Source organism: Ictidomys tridecemlineatus, chromosome 3, assembly GCF_052094955.1.
Source record: "Ictidomys tridecemlineatus isolate mIctTri1 chromosome 3, mIctTri1.hap1, whole genome shotgun sequence".
Classification (NCBI taxonomy): domain Eukaryota; kingdom Metazoa; phylum Chordata; class Mammalia; order Rodentia; family Sciuridae; genus Ictidomys; species Ictidomys tridecemlineatus.
In genome coordinates, this window is record NC_135479.1 from 206326476 (window position 1) to 206342413 (window position 15938).

General features: G+C 42.1%; 2 protein-coding genes across 9 annotated transcripts in view; one reads left to right on the forward strand and one right to left on the reverse strand.

Moving 5' to 3' along the window:
• Gart (phosphoribosylglycinamide formyltransferase, phosphoribosylglycinamide synthetase, phosphoribosylaminoimidazole synthetase) overlaps positions 1-2996 on the reverse strand; it is a 32871-nt gene extending 29875 nt beyond the window's left edge. The window contains exon 1 of one of the 4 annotated variants that reach the window (XM_013357783.4): positions 2919-2996. The gene's annotated coding sequence lies outside the window, so the exon portion shown is untranslated. Of the gene's footprint in view, positions 1-1567; positions 1690-2707; positions 2828-2890 lie in introns of those variants that run through there. The other 3 variants (XM_013357784.4, XM_040287003.2, XM_005323522.4) reach the window with 3 other exon arrangements.
• Positions 2481-15938, forward strand: part of Son (SON DNA and RNA binding protein) — a 32022-nt gene continuing 18564 nt past the window's right edge. For all 5 annotated transcript variants that reach the window (XM_078044562.1, XM_078044563.1, XM_078044564.1 and 2 more), the window contains exons 1-4: positions 2481-2638; positions 5811-5977; positions 8201-14146; positions 15640-15800. In XM_078044562.1, coding sequence (XP_077900688.1) covers positions 2562-2638; positions 5811-5977; positions 8201-14146; positions 15640-15800 — 6351 coding nt within the window. In that variant the 5' untranslated portion in view covers positions 2481-2561. The remainder of the gene's footprint in view (positions 2639-5810; positions 5978-8200; positions 14147-15639; positions 15801-15938) is intronic.

Consider the following 15938-nt stretch of genomic DNA (forward strand, 5'->3'; position numbering starts at 1 on the left):
AGAGCTGGGGATGTAGGTCAGTGGCAAAATACGCCTGGGTTCAACTGCCAATACAGGAAAAAAAATGCAAAAAAGCAAGCAAGCAGGCAGCAGAGGGGTTTGGCAGGAGGGAGTTGTAGTTTGCTGACTTCTGATTTAGGAAGTTTGTGTGCTATGTTTGAAATCTGGTAGAGAAGGCAAAAATCAATTTAAACACCTCTTAGTTTTGGTATTTGTGTGACCTTGGTTGTGTAAAGATTAATTGAAATGACATTTATAAAATATTAATACTACTTATAGAACTTAGGGGTTGTAAATGCAAACTTGTTACAATTACTTCTTTCACCCACATTCATATTTTGGAATAGAAACAATTTATCAAATCATTACACTAGGAGGAAAAAAAAGTGGCTGGGGGTATGGCTTAGTAGTACAGTATTTAGCAGAAGCCCTGGGTTCAATTCCCAGAACAAAAAACAAAGGAAAAAACTTCACAAAAGAATAAATAATTTGCCACATTAATTTACTAATTTTCAAAAGACATCTAACTATGTAGAAGGCATGATGGTACCAGGATAAAGAAACTGAAATTGATAACTTCCTGTAAGATGCTAAAACTACATACATAAAGGAAAATTTAAGCCTTTAATATTAAAAAGCTATTTTTTTTAAAGCACTTACCTCATGCCAGGTGCCATTCTAAACTTTTAGATACTACTATTATTGCTACTTTACTGAAAAAGATGGAAGCCCAGTTAGATTACATAAATTGCTGGAGGTCACACAGCTAAGATGGTGCAGATTCTGGATTCCAAATGAAGCCATTTTCTTTAGATACTTTTCAGACAACAATTGACATGATTAGCATTATAAACTTATGGGGGAAAACCCTGCTAAATTAGTCTCAGAAGGAAAAGCTATTTTAATTCAACCAAAAATAGACATTTATGTGCATTGAAATATCTGAAAGAAACATATCTTTAAATCTACAGAAAATATCACATATTTGTTTGAATAAGAGTGGCAGTTTAAGAAAAATTTCCTGCTTACTTTACATACAGAATCTATGAAACAGCAGTGCTAGCCAGCCTGAAAGGTACATCAGGATTAGGCAAGAAGCTTGGGCTCCAGAAGTCGCTTTTCCTCACTCTTCACTAGCTGGGAAACCTTGAGGGGCTTAACCTTGGGCCTCAGTGATTAGAATGGGTAACCTACAACGGGAACAGCAGAGCCAGAGAAGGCCACTTCAAAGAATTTGGGGAATAACGTACAAACACAAGTGGATCAAATCAGCTAGTGACAACGGACGCACAACGAGACAAGTGATGAGTATATCAATTTTGGGTGATGGCCTGAAGAAAGCATAAAGACACAAACAGGCCTGGCCCTATTCGCAGGGAAAGTGATAGCTCACGTGTAAACCTCCATTAACAATGCAAAGCACATGGCCAAGTCCCCAGCCACCGTATTTCAAAACAGGACGAAAATTTCTACAGCCAAGCGTGTTTCTACAATTCCACTCAGTTCCTGAAAGTAAATCCCCAGCCAAAGCATAAACGTGGTCTAAAAGCCGAGGGAGCTTACGCACCTATACCCACGGCCAAGCCGCTCGCACTCGCTGCTCGCCGGAAGTGGCCCGGGGCGCCGCGCGCCCGCCCCTCACCCGCCTCCCTCCCCATTGGTCGCCTGGCCTGGGTCCCTGGTCCAGGCAATCAGTGGGGCTCCTTCCCGCTCGGGCGCGGCTTGAGCCTGCTTGGGACCACAGCCTGACCAAAGCATGTTTACAGTGGGTCACTGTAGTGGGGGCTGCCACGTAACTTCTCCATTCCTCCCCGCTCTGTGGGAGCGCCCAGACGCCGAAGCCACATTTGGCTCCTTGTGGGCAGTTCGCGAAAGTCAGAGCTGACCAGCTACTGCGGGGACAGTCTCTTGACCTGCTCGGCTCCTAGGAGCCTAGAATGCACTAGGCTTTTGAGCGCAGGACCTCCAGCCTGTTGCTAAAAAAAAATTATCCGAATATAGGAGGCAGGGGAGAGAGCCGGGATAGAAACGTTAATCGTGTTCACAGCACAGGGGGAACCCGGGCTCTAGTTCCTTCCCGTTTGCATCTCCCTGACTAAACTCAAGTCGGCGCCACTAGCAAACACTGGGAGCTCTAGTACAAGCACCATGTTGCGTTTTTTTTTTTTTTGCCCTCGTTCCTCATGGAATTTCATCTCAGACATTCAGACGCGACAGCAGATGTCCTAAAGCCCCTCAAAACTGTTGGGGGGCCGACAACAGAATCTGACAGGGATCTCTAGAGAGACTTCTGTAATGGCGCCTGCGTCAGATACTAACATGGCGGACTTAGTCGTGCGCGGCGCAAACGTCAGCAGCTCTCCCCCAGCCGCTCGGAAACAGAGGAGGAGAGCGGGACTGAGCCCACTGATTGGTCCGTTGGCGGAGCGTGCCGGTCTGGGCGCTCCCACACGAACCAATCAGAAAGGCGAGAGAAGGAATTGGCCGCTGCGCCTCCTCCCGAGGCATGCTGGGAGCCTGGAGGACTAGCGAGGAGGAGTTGAGAGAACGGAGCGGACGCCATGGCGGCCGACATCGAGCAGGTTTTTAGGTCTTTCGTGGTCAGTAAATTCCGGGAAATCCAACAGGAGCTTTCCAGGTAAATACCTCCCTGCCTTTTCTGCTCCCAAAGGGCTGCTAGGCCCCCCGCCTTAGGCTTCCATGGTACCTTTCTTCAGAGACGCCGTCGTTCCTCGGCTCAGGCCCCGCTACGGCCCCGCCTGGGCCTGGGATCCATTTTCCGGGCCCTCCCCCCCAACCCTCCATCCGCTCGTTCCCTTTTCCCCGAGAAACTTCGCCTTTTCGGTGGCAATTTCAGACTCCTCCTTTTTTACAGAGTTTAGACGCTCACCCTTCTCTGCCGCTTGCTCGCCCCTTACCCTTTAGCGACTGGTAGGCCTACTTGTCCACCAGGGACGGGCCTAGTCCTTCCTCAGCCCCTCCTCCGCCGCCGCCTCTCCCCTCCCCCTCTCCGCCTCCGCGGATTTCGCCGGCCGGTGTCTGTGACCGGAAAGGGTCTCTAACGGCCGTTTCTTGGGTAATCCTAAATCCGCTCTATTATTGCCAGCTTCACAACGTTTGGGGGCCGGGAGCCATTAATTCTGCTATTTGGGCCCAGTATTCTGTGTTTTCCACCAAGCAGCATTCTAACAGATTAGAGATTTAAGTGAAAATACCGCAAACTGATATTGGCCAACTTGTGAAATATTCGAGAAGAGGATGGACTGGGTCTTGGAAATACCGATGATTACTAGATTTTGACAATTGGAAAGTGGATTTTGTGTCTAGACCAATTTTTTTTTCTTGCTATCCCTGCCTCAGTTGACATATTTGATCAGCACGCTAGTTTTGCTATTTCTGATAGACTTTACATAGGTCACGTTGGTTTCACGAAATTTAAAGATGGAGAGATCTCCAGAGTAGTTGTTTACCGAGAAAGGAAAATAGTGTGGCTCTTGCTGTTAAGTGGTTGTCTTTTAGTATTTTTTGTTTTGTATGAAATACTCAAAAGTCCAGAGGTTGGAAAGAGATCTTGAAAAGTAATTTACTTGTTCTGAGTTACACTGTTTTTGCTAATTATATTTTAAAAGTTTAGAACAAGAACAATATGTGAATTTGAAAATAGTCGGAAACGCAATTTAATTAGGTATCTAAATGAACATTATTGGAGGTAATGATGTATTACTGCAACACCTTTTTGCAGAATGTGTTGTTTTTTAAGTGGGAAATATATCTCTTGTTATATTGCTGTTGAACGTTTTGTGATATTGGTAGTGCTTTATAGGATGAGAAGAGACCTGAGCTAAGGGAAAATAATTGTCTTGGAAACTTTTAAATAGTTGTATGACATCAGTAATTGTGTTTGCTTTGTTTTTATAGCTTTTAAAAGTCAGTCTTTCTGTTAGAAAATGAGCATTTCTTTTGCTGTAAAAAAAATCTAGAAACTATAAAAGGAGAAAAAAACCAAACACTACTCTTATTGATGTTATATCCTTTAGTTTTTGCTTGTGTATACAGATTAACATGGTAATGTAATTGTTCTATTTTATTTTTCAACCTGATAGTGCCAAGTAGTTTGTCCATAACAGACTCAAAATTTGGGTTACTCTTCTTGGCTGCATAGAATTCCTTTGTAGGAATATATTGAAGGATATTTAAGTGGTTTGAAATTCTCATTGCTTTTCAGTAGTTGCAATTAATATCCTGGCAGCTTTTAAGGTGATTAAGATTGCTTTCTGAGCAGACTTTAAAATCATAGTTTTGTGACTTTTAAATATATAGTAATTATGTATAAGTGCTCAGGAAAAGTGTAAAATAGTGCTTCTTAAAGGCAATCTGAAAGGAATATTAGATAAAGCAGATTATCACTAGGGAAATATTCAGCTCTTTAACACAAATTAATGTATTATTGGTGTAAAGACAAGATTTAAAAAATTTTTTTTAGTTGTAGATGAACACACAGTATCTTTATTTTCATGTGGTACTGAGGTTTGAAACCAGTGCCTCACACATGCAAGGCAAGTGATTTACCACTGAACTACAGCCCCAACCCAGAGACAAGTTTTTAATTAACCATTTCAGTGAACTGTTTTTTCTCTTTTCCCCATCTACTTTTACATGCATCATTATAAAGTGATGTTTAGCTAGTTAGGGTAAGTGATCCAGTGTATATAGAAGTGTTCAAGAGTATGGGCTCTGGTTTTGAATACTTGCTTCACTTTTTAATAGCTATATGATCTTCAGTTTAGTTTCTTGTCTTCTCTCTGCCCCATTTCCCTCATTTATAAAATCAGAGTAATAGTGGTGATTTGAGTTGTAGTAGGACTAAATGAGTTGAAAATGTAGAACATGACATGACACTACTTAGTACTCAACAAATGTTTATTATTACATGGTTCATTATTTAAAAAATCAAATGTTCCTTAACATTTAGTTAATTACTGAATTTATTTTGACTAGACTTTCATGTGTTTTCAGTTAGCTAAAATTAAAGTAAAATTAATATTGAAATTATTAGATTTCAAGATTTTGCACATTTATACAAAAACAATAAAAATGATTACAAGGTGAAATGTTTTATCTATACTTAAATTCTTCTGACTCTTTGAGTTGAAAGTATGTTAAACCATCTATCATTTTCTTAGTATAAATGAGTTACCACTTGTTTAATATGAATTTTTTTGAACACCAGAAATTTTTTAATACCAGGATTTTTATATAATTAGGTATAAATTATATAAATATTTTTCTTTATAAATTTTATGGCATTTCAGTAACAGCCTTAAACCTGAACAGAGGCTATAAATTACTTTTTTTACTCAATGTGTCAGTGGCTAACTTCTGTGTTCCTTGATACTGTTTATTGTAATTGTGACCTGTGCACAGGTGTGGTTTTATTGTGGCCATAGTTTCTACCATAATGTTAGGTCATCTTATTTAAGCTCTTATTAATATTTCTTCCTGGAGAGAAGTATATAGGTAACCCAAAACCTTAAGTTATATTTCTGGAATTATTTCATTTAAAAAAGGTTTTGCTTAGAAATATGATTTTGTATATATATTTTCTTAACTTTCAGTGCTGAACACTTTGTGTAAAAATGAAAATGTCCCAACTATGAGTATATCGTATTAAGGATGCCTAGTGGCAAATATCTGAAATAGGAAGGAAAAGGGTGAAAGATCATATTAATTGGAACATCAGTATTAGCTTATTGATTTATCATGTGGTGTGATAAAATGTTAATGAATTTTGAAAAACTTTTCTTGTCAAGTGGAAGGAGTGAAGGCCAGCTGAATGGTGAAACAAACACACCTATTGAAGGAAACCAGGCAGGTGATGCAGGTGCCTCTGCCAGGAGCCTACCAAATGAAGAAATAGTGCAGAAGATAGAGGAAGTGCTTTCTGGGGTCTTAGATACAGAACTACGATATAAGCCAGGTAAGATGGAGATAAATGTCTCAAAATTTTGGTTTTTAAGTTTTTTAAAATTTTTTATTTGAAGGTTAAGTATTATTTTATTGAATCAATTTACTGAAGACTTTCTTGGTAAAATTCTTCCTTGAGAACAAAATTATACTGAAACATGAACATTGATGCATTTCTTTGCTTTCCTGATAGAATATAATTTTTTCTCTCTTTGATTCAATTTTATAGTGTCTTAGTGCCAGGATTTTTGAATGTGGATTTTCATTGAACAGTTGTCTTTAAACATAAGATTTGGATGGTGTAGTATCTTGGGTCAAATATGTGTTTTTTTTTTTTTTAAAGATATAACCCTAGAAGTTTTTATTTTAAAGTCCAGGTTTAGAGATGTCTCGTTTTTACACTCACACCATTTAAAAATACAATGAAAAGGAGTCATTGTATGAATATTTAGATTTTTTAGAGTTGATTAAATAATTGATATTTACAAGGGAAGGATATATAATTAATTATAAAAAATGATAGTTACTGTCTTTAGGAATTAGGTGTGTGGTATGATCTTTTTTTGTATGTTGTGGTTTAAAAAGCATACACTTAGATTTATGGTTCTAGCAACATTTTCTTAACCTTTTTTTAACCAATATTTGATGTTATGAAATAAACAAACAATAGAAAGGGATTTGTTCTTATCAGTTTATATTTTTCTATAGTCTTAATGGCCAGAATGTCTGATTGGCTTTTTCTGATTTATCTAATTTAATACTGGTATTAGGATAAATCCCATCTAGTTTAAAGTGGAACTAAATGATCTTTTCTAGGATAAGCAAATTGAAAAAAATGTCTTTTTTTTTTTTTTTTTTGGTGTGAAGTGACCTGGGGGTTGAACTCAGCCTCCTGCATACTAGGCAAGTGCTCTACCACTGAGTTACATCTCCAGCTCTGAAATGTTCTTTTTTGGTTGGCTGGTGGGTACCGGGGATTGAACCACCAAGCCACATACCCGGCCCCATCTTTTGTATTTTATTTAGAGACAGGGTCTCACTGAGTTGCTTAGTGTCATGCTTTTGCTGAGGCTGGCTTTGAACTAGCAATCCTCCTGCCTCAGCATCCCAAGCCCCTGGGATTACAGGCATGTGCCACTATGCCTGGCTCTGACATATTCTTAAATTACATATTAAAGGGTGTAAGAGATTTTTTCCTATAGCTTAGTCATTTTTAGAAGAGTATTCAGGGGAAAATATAGTTTTTAATCAATGTACAAGTATGAAAAGATGCAATCTAAGTTCTATATTGATGTGTTGCATTTGTTGTTCAGATGTTTGTATTCTTTTAGAAGTAATTACGATTGTTGAGTTTACCATGTGCCCAGTCTTGTTGGATGCACTAGCATGGTTTAATTTATTCAGCTTCCAACGTTAGACAGTGTGTCAGTAATTTGGTTAATTCTATTTATCTACTAACTGATGCACTGATTGAGGATACAATAGTAGGCATTTTGTTTCAGAGCCAATGTGCCATGTTGCTTCTGGTATAAAAAGGAGTTATAAAATAATTATAAAAAATAGCCAGGTGCCATGTGCATGCTTGTAATTTCAGTTACTATAATCCCAGTTACTTGGAGGCTGTGGCAGGAGGATTGCAAGTTCAGGGCTTCAGCAGTTTACCAAGACCCTGTCTCCAAATAAAAAATGAAAAGAATTGGGGGTTATAATTCAGTGCTAGAGTGCCTCTGAATTTAATCCCTAATACTCCCTCCCTCCAAGTTTTCTTAATGTAGATGTTTTTAATAGCAGTGGTAACAGCAAAACATGATATATTGATTGATTCAGTTCGTAAACAATTTGCTAAAATTTAAGAACTGGATAAAGAATTAATTTAATAGAATTTATTAAAATTTTTTGTTGTTGTTTTGGTGATTGGCATTGAACCCAGAGCTTTGTGTATTCTGGGCAGGTCTACCCTCAGCCCTAAAACATATTTTAAAATAATTCTAGATAAGTTTTTGGGATAAAGTAAGAAGTTATTTTTAACTCAAACTTTAGTTGTAGAAAAAATATTGGAAAAGTGGCAGTCTTTGGACTAATTGGTTTATGGAAAAGAATTTATTTGGTAACTTTTTGTTTAACGTAGGGTATTATACTATGAAGTTTTAACATGGAGCAAAAATACTGGTTTATATGATTTATTTAAATCTACTTTGGAGACCATCTGACAAAATTTAATTTTTATTACTTTCAGATTTGAAAGAGGCCTCCAGAAAAAGCAGATGTGTATCTGTACAAACAGATCCTACTGATGAAATTCCCACCAAAAAGTCAAAGAAGCATAAAAAGCACAAAAACAAAAAGAAGAAAAAGAAGAAAGAAAAGGAAAAAAAGTACAAAAGACAGCCAGAAGAATCTGAGTCAAAGCCGAAATCTCATCATGATGGGAACATAGATTTAGAATCTGATTCCTTTTTAAAGTTTGATTCTGAACCTTCAGCAATGGCACTGGAGCATCCTATAAGATCATTTGGCCTATCTGAGTCCAGTGAATCCCCTACAGTTATGCTGGAACCTCCTGTAGTATCAATGGAGGTTTCAGAGCCACACATCTTAGAAACTCTGAAGCCAGCTACAAAAACTGCAGAACTCTCAGTTGGATCTACATCACTTATCTCAGAACAGTCTGTGGCAGCAACATTGGAACCATCTACAACAAAGATTCTGGATTCCTTTGCAACAGCGCCTGCTACAACAGTAGGGCTGAAGTCAGCTGAGCCAGTTGTAACGTCAGTGGAATATCAGACAAAATCTGTGCTGAAATCTTTGGAGAGCACCTCTCCAGAGCCATCAAAGATCAAGTTGGTGGTAGAGCCTCCAGTAGCAAAAGTGCAAGAGCCATTAGACACCCTTGTGACCGCATCAGACACACCTACTGAGGTGCACCCTGAACCAAGCACATCAACAACAGTGGATTTTCCAGAGTCATCTGCAACTGAAGTGCTAAGATTTCCAGAGCAACCTGTAGAAGTACCATCGGAGATTGCAGATTCATCAATGACAAGACCACAGGAGTTGCTGGAGCTGTCTAAGACCACAGCGTTGGAGCTGCCGGAGTCATCGGTAGCCTCAGTGCTGGAGTTGCCGGGGCCACCTGCGACCTCCAAGTCGGAGTTGCAGGGGCCCCCTGTGACTCCAGTGCTGGAGTTACCTGGGCCCTCTGCTACCCCGGTGCCAGAGTTGTCAGGGCCCCTTTCTACCCCAGTGCCTGAGTTGCCAGGGCCCCCTGCGACTGCAGTGCCTGAGTTGCCGGGGCCCTCTGTGACACCAGTGCCACAGTTGTCGCAGGAATTGCCAGGGCCTCCAGCACCATCCATGGGGTTGGAGCCACCACAGGAGGTACCAGAGCCACCTGTGATGGCACAGGAGTTGCCAGGGCTGCCTGCAGTGTCAGCGACAGTAGAGTTGCCAGGGCAGCCTGCGGTAACAGTAGCAATGGAGTTGACCGAACAACCTGTGACGACGACAGAGTTCGAGCAGCCTGTGGGGATGACAACGGTGGAACATCCTGGGCATCCTGAGGTGACAGCAGCAACAGGGTTGCTGGGGCAGCCTGAGGCAACTATGGTGCTGGAGTTGCCAGGACAGCCAGTGGCAACAACAGCGCTGGAGTTGTCTGGGCAGCCTTCGGTGACTGGGGTGCCAGAGTTGCCAGGGCTGCCTTCGGCAACTAGGGCACTGGAGTTGTCGGGGCAGTCTGTGGCAGCTGGGGCACTAGAGTTGCCTGGGCAGCTCATGGCAACTGGGGCACTGGAGTTCTCAGGGCAGTCTGGGGCAGCTGGAGCACTGGAGCTTTTGGGGCAGCCTCTGGCAACAGGGGTGCTTGAGTTGCCAGGGCAGCCTGGGGCGCCAGAGTTGCCTGGGCAGCCAGTGGCAACTGTGGCGCTGGAGATCTCTGTTCAGTCTGTGGTGACAACATCGGAGCTGTCAACGATGACCGTGTCGCAGTCCCTGGAGGTGCCCTCGACGACAGCGCTGGAATCCTATAATACGGTAGCACAGGAGCTGCCTGCTACATTAGTGGGGGAGACTTCTGTAACAGTAGGAGTGGATCCCTTGATGGCCCAAGAATCCCATATGTTAGCTTCTAACACCATGGAGACCCATATGTTAGCATCCAACACCATGGACTCCCAGATGCTAGCATCCAACACCATGGACTCCCAGATGCTAGCGTCCAACACCATGGACTCCCAGATGTTAGCCTCTAGCACCATGGACTCCCAGATGTTAGCCTCTAGCACCATGGACTCCCAGATGTTAGCAACTAGTTCCATGGACTCCCAGATGTTAGCAACTAGCACTATGGACTCCCAGATGTTAGCAACCAGTTCCATGGACTCCCAGATGTTAGCAACCAGCTCCATGGACTCCCAGATGTTAGCAACCAGCTCCATGGACTCCCAGATGTTAGCAACCAGCTCCATGGACTCCCAGATGTTAGCAACCAGCACCATGGACTCCCAGATGTTAGCAACCAGCTCCATGGACTCCCAGATGTTAGCAACTAGTTCTATGGATTCCCAGATGTTAGCATCTGGCACTATGGATTCTCAAATGTTAGCTTCTGGCACCATGGATGCCCAGATGTTAGCCTCTGGCACCATGGATGCCCAGATGTTAGCCTCTAGTACCCAAGATTCTGCTATGTTGGGTTCAAAATCTCCTGATCCTTATAGGTTAGCTCAGGATCCTTACAGGTTAGCTCAGGATCCATATAGGTTGGGTCATGACCCTTATAGGTTAGGTCATGATGCTTACAGGTTAGGACAGGACCCCTATAGATTAGGCCATGATCCCTACAGACTAACTCCTGATCCCTATAGGATGTCACCTAGACCCTATAGAATAGCACCCAGGTCCTATAGAATAGCACCTAGGCCATATAGGTTAGCACCTAGACCCTTGATGTTAGCATCTAGACGTTCTATGATGATGTCCTATGCTGCAGAACGTTCCATGATGTCATCTTATGAACGCTCTATGATGTCTTATGAGCGGTCTATGATGTCCCCTATGGCTGAGCGCTCTATGATGTCAGCCTACGAGCGCTCTATGATGTCAGCCTATGAGCGCTCTATGATGTCTCCTATGGCTGAGCGCTCTATGATGTCAGCCTATGAGCGTTCTATGATGTCAGCTTATGAACGCTCCATGATGTCCCCAATGGCTGATCGATCTATGATGTCCATGGGTGCAGACCGGTCAATGATGTCATCATACTCTGCTGCTGACCGGTCTATGATGTCATCGTACTCTGCGGCTGACCGATCTATGATGTCATCTTATACTGCTGATCGTTCAATGATGTCTATGGCAGCTGATTCTTACACTGATTCTTACACTGATACATATACGGAGGCATATATGGTGCCACCTTTGCCTCCTGAAGAGCCCCCAACAATGCCACCATTGCCTCCTGAGGAGCCACCAATGACACCACCATTGCCTCCTGAGGAACCACCGGAAGGTCCTGCATTACCCACTGAGCAGGCAGCATTAACAGCTGAAAATACTTGGCCTTCAGAGGTGTCAGCATTACCCTCTGAAGAGTGTGTATCACAGCCTGAGCCTGCTGTGAGTCAAAGTGAGATTTCAGAGCCTCCGGCAGTGCCTGCTAATTATTCGGTGACAGGATCAGAGTCCTCAGTGTTAGCATCAGAGGCAGTTGTGACTGTTCCAGAACCACCACCAGAGTTAGAGTCTTCAGTTACATCACTACCTGTTGAGTCTGCAGTAGTAGCAGAAGAACATGAAAGTATTCCAGAGAGACCAGTGACTTGTATGGTATCTGAAATGCCCATTTCATCTGAACCATCTATGTTAACATCAGAGCCTCCTATGATGTCAGAGGCAGCAGAAGCATTTGATTCCATGAGAGCTGCAGGACATGTTGCCTCAGAGGTATCCATGTCCCTGTTGGAGCCAGAACCAACAGAGAGCATTCTGGAGCTACCGGGCATGGCTGGCCCAGTGCCTCCTGCTGTGGCTGGCACAGTGCCTCCTGTTGTGGCTGGCCCAGAGCCTCCTGCCGTGGCTGGCCCAGAGCCTCCTGCCGTGGCTGGCCCAGAGCCTCCTGCCGTGGCTGGCCCAGAACCTCCTCCTGTGGCTGGCCCAGAACCACCAGCCGTTACTGAGTTAGAATCACAAGCTGTAGCTGTACCAGAGCCTCCTACCATGGTTGAGCCAGAGATGGTTACCATTCCTGTATCAGTTGTGTCTGCCCTGGAGCCTTCTGTGCCTGTTCTGGAACCAGCAGTGTCATTCCTTCAACCTGCTATGATTGTTTCAGAACCATGTGTTTCTGTCCAGGAGTCCACTGTGACATTTTCAGAGTCTGCTGTCACTGTTTCAGAGCAAACTCAAGTAACATCAGCTGAAATGGCTTTAGTCTCTACACCAGTGATAGTGGGATCTAATGTTGTATCATCACATGTTATGAAAGGGGTGACTTTACTATCTGGTGATCAAACTTTTTCTCCAGACATTAGCATGCAGGAGATTCCATTGCATTCAGGTGAAGAGCCACATGTGGAAGGACACGTGAAAAGTGACTCTTATGAAAATGAACATGGTATAAGTACAGACCTAAGTATAAATAATTATATAATTGCTAAAGATATGGAACATAATACAGAGTCTATTGCTAGCACAGGTCCTGTTGGTGAAACTGGTGAAGAAAAAGTTTTGTCCATGAATGAGACTAAACAATGCTCAGTATTGGATATCTGCCCTGGTATTAGTGAAGCTGATGTAGGAGGAACACTATCTTCTATTGGTCCTCTTGTTCTGGAACCTGATACAACGGAAACTAATAAGGGTATTGAGTTTGTGACAGCATCTGCTCTCAGTTCAGTTAGTAAATATGATGAGGTATCTTTAACTACTCAAGATACTGAACATGACATGGTAATTTCCAACAGCCCCAGTGGTGGTAGTGAAGCTGACATAGAGGGACCTTTGCCTGCTAAAGACATTCACCTTGATTTAACATCTAGTAATCTTATTAGTAAGGATACAGAAGAACCATTACCTGTGAGAGAGAGTGACCAAATATTAGCAGTTGCTCTCAGCCCTCAAGAAAGTAGTGGAGAAGATAAAGAAGTACCTCTCTCTACTAAAGAGATGTCTGATTCAGGATTTTCTGCTAACATTGATGAAATTAATGAAGCAGATTTAGTGAGACCATTACTTCCTAAGGACATGGAACGACTTACAAGCCTTAGAGCTGGTATTGAAGGACCTTTACTTGCAAGTGAAGCTGAACGTGATAAATCGGCTGCCAGTCCAGTTGTAACTAGTGTACCAGAAAGGGCTTCAGAGTCTTCTTCAGAGGAAAAAGATGATTATGAAATTTTTGTAAAAGTTAAGGACACACATGAAAAAAGCAAAAAAAATAAGAACCGTGACAAAGGTGAGAAAGAGAAAAAAAGAGACTCTTCTTTAAGGTCTCGGAGTAAGCGTTCCAAATCTTCTGAACACAAGTCCCGTAAGCGTACCAGTGAGTCTCGTTCCAGGGCAAGGAAAAGATCATCTAAGTCCAAGTCTCATCGCTCACAAACACGTTCACGGTCACGTTCAAGACGCAGGAGGAGGAGCAGCAGATCAAGGTCAAAGTCTAGAGGTAGGCGATCTGTATCAAAAGAGAAGCGCAAAAGGTCTCCAAAGCACAGATCTAAGTCCAGGGAAAGAAAAAGAAAAAGATCAAGCTCCAGGGATAATCGAAAAGCAGTTAGAGCTCGAAGTCGAACCCCAAGTCGTCGGAGTAGGAGTCACACTCCTAGTCGTCGAAGAAGGTCTAGATCTGTGGGTAGAAGGAGGAGTTTTAGCATTTCCCCCAGCCGAAGGAGCCGCACCCCCAGCCGAAGGAGCCGTACCCCCAGCCGAAGGAGCCGCACCCCCAGCCGAAGGAGCCGCACCCCCAGCCGAAGGAGCCGCACTCCCAGCCGAAGGAGCCGCACCCCCAGCCGTCGGAGAAGATCCAGGTCTGTGGTAAGAAGACGAAGCTTTAGTATATCACCAGTCAGATTAAGGAGATCAAGAACACCCTTGAGAAGAAGATTTAGTAGATCTCCCATCCGACGTAAGAGATCCAGGTCTTCTGAAAGAGGCAGATCACCAAAACGTCTAACAGATTTGGGTGAGTCACTTTCAAAATTTAATAAGGAGTGATTTAAACCTGAGTTTTTTGTGATTTTGAGTCAAATAGGATATTTTGGATCATGGGTTTCAGTGTGATTAGATAAGCCTGTGTTGATAAGAGGATAGATGCATGTGAGCATGTCATAGGAGTTAAAAAAGACCTGCTTTGGAGTATATTAGAACCAAGGTTTTTTTTCCTTAAATTTTTTATTTTGCTTGCACCATCTTGCCTTAACTAAAAATGAGAAGCAAAAGTAGATAGACACCAAAGAAAAGGGCAGATGGGAGATGGTCCTGTTATGAAAAACAAGGCCAGTATATATGGTCATATTGTCATATTGTTATTATGTGTGTTATACATATACTGAGCAAAATTATGGTTTTCTTTCTTATTTAATTAACATCTTAAAATGGCAATCTAGAATTGTTAAATGTTTGTGAAAGTAATTCTTCTGTTTTATTCACTTGGAAATAGAAGTCAGTAGGAAATTTGCATCTGGGGTTATTTAATGAGGTAAATGAAAATTGTTATGGGTAAAGTGGAATTTATTAGATTAGAATCTGTTTTGACCAGTTGTGGTGGTGCATTCCTTAATCCCAGTGGCTTGGGAAGCTGAAGCAGGAGGATAGTTTTGCAAGGTTGTAAGCAACTTAGCAAGACCCCGTCTCAAAAAATAAAAAGGGCCAGGGACACGGCTTAGTCCTAATGCATCCCTGGATTCAGTCCTCACTACCCAAAGCCAAAAACAAATTAAAAAACCCCAACACAACTACTGTTCTTCCATGTTTTAAAAATAAGTACTATGTTTTGATATTTTTAAGTAGTATGCAGAGGTGAATAAAACTTGATGGATGCAGGTTACCTGCTGCATAATTTATTATCTCAGTGGATTGGATATGTCCAGGTCAAGATTATCTAAAGAAAAAGATGTTAAGAGCAGTAAGGAAGAATTTGCATTCAGTTCAACGAGTGTTTTCTCAGCTCACTTTTATTCAAAGTAGAGAGACAGTATATAATTCCCAAACTGATTCAAAATCAGTAAAGGAGACACAGGGAAAAACCTGTCTCTTTTTACCAAAAGGATGGAATGTGTTGATTGCTCCTCATGTGGAAAAGCTGTTAATTCTGGCTTGATGAAGACATGTTAGAAGGGGGGGACACTTTATTTTGAGTGTAAAGGGTCACTTAAGAGGTCAGATTAGGAGGAGAAAAGTTTTAAGGCCCAGATAATTTGGGAAATGAAATTGGCTTTGATGGGTTTCTGTGTGGCTTGGTGAACATTATAAGTTATAATGAGCAAGCATTTTATAGTGTTTGGGAAATTCCATAAGGACTTGAAGGGCCAGCGCTTAAAAACTTAGAGCCAAAGAGTAGTTTGATCATACTCTTATGGCAAAAAATTGATGCCCTTCGTGTTATTAGCATATGAAACTTTGGATAATACAAAATGTACAACCTTAAGGAAAACTGCTTTTATTTTTCTCTTACAGATAAGGCTCAATTACTTGAAATAGCCAAAGCTAACGCAGCTGCCATGTGTGCTAAGGCTGGTGTTCCTTTACCGCCAAACCTGAAGCCTGCACCTCCACCTACAATAGAAGAGAAAGTTGCTAAAAAGTCAGGAGGAGCTACTATAGAAGAACTAACTGAGGTAAGCTAGACAGAATTTGTTTTCATTCTTAAATGGATTATTCCAGGGATGTTGACTCTGGAGCGTGCCAAAACCTGAATTGTGGGCTGAACTGATAATGGCTGGCACCGAGTGGCCAAAACCCGAAATACAGATGTG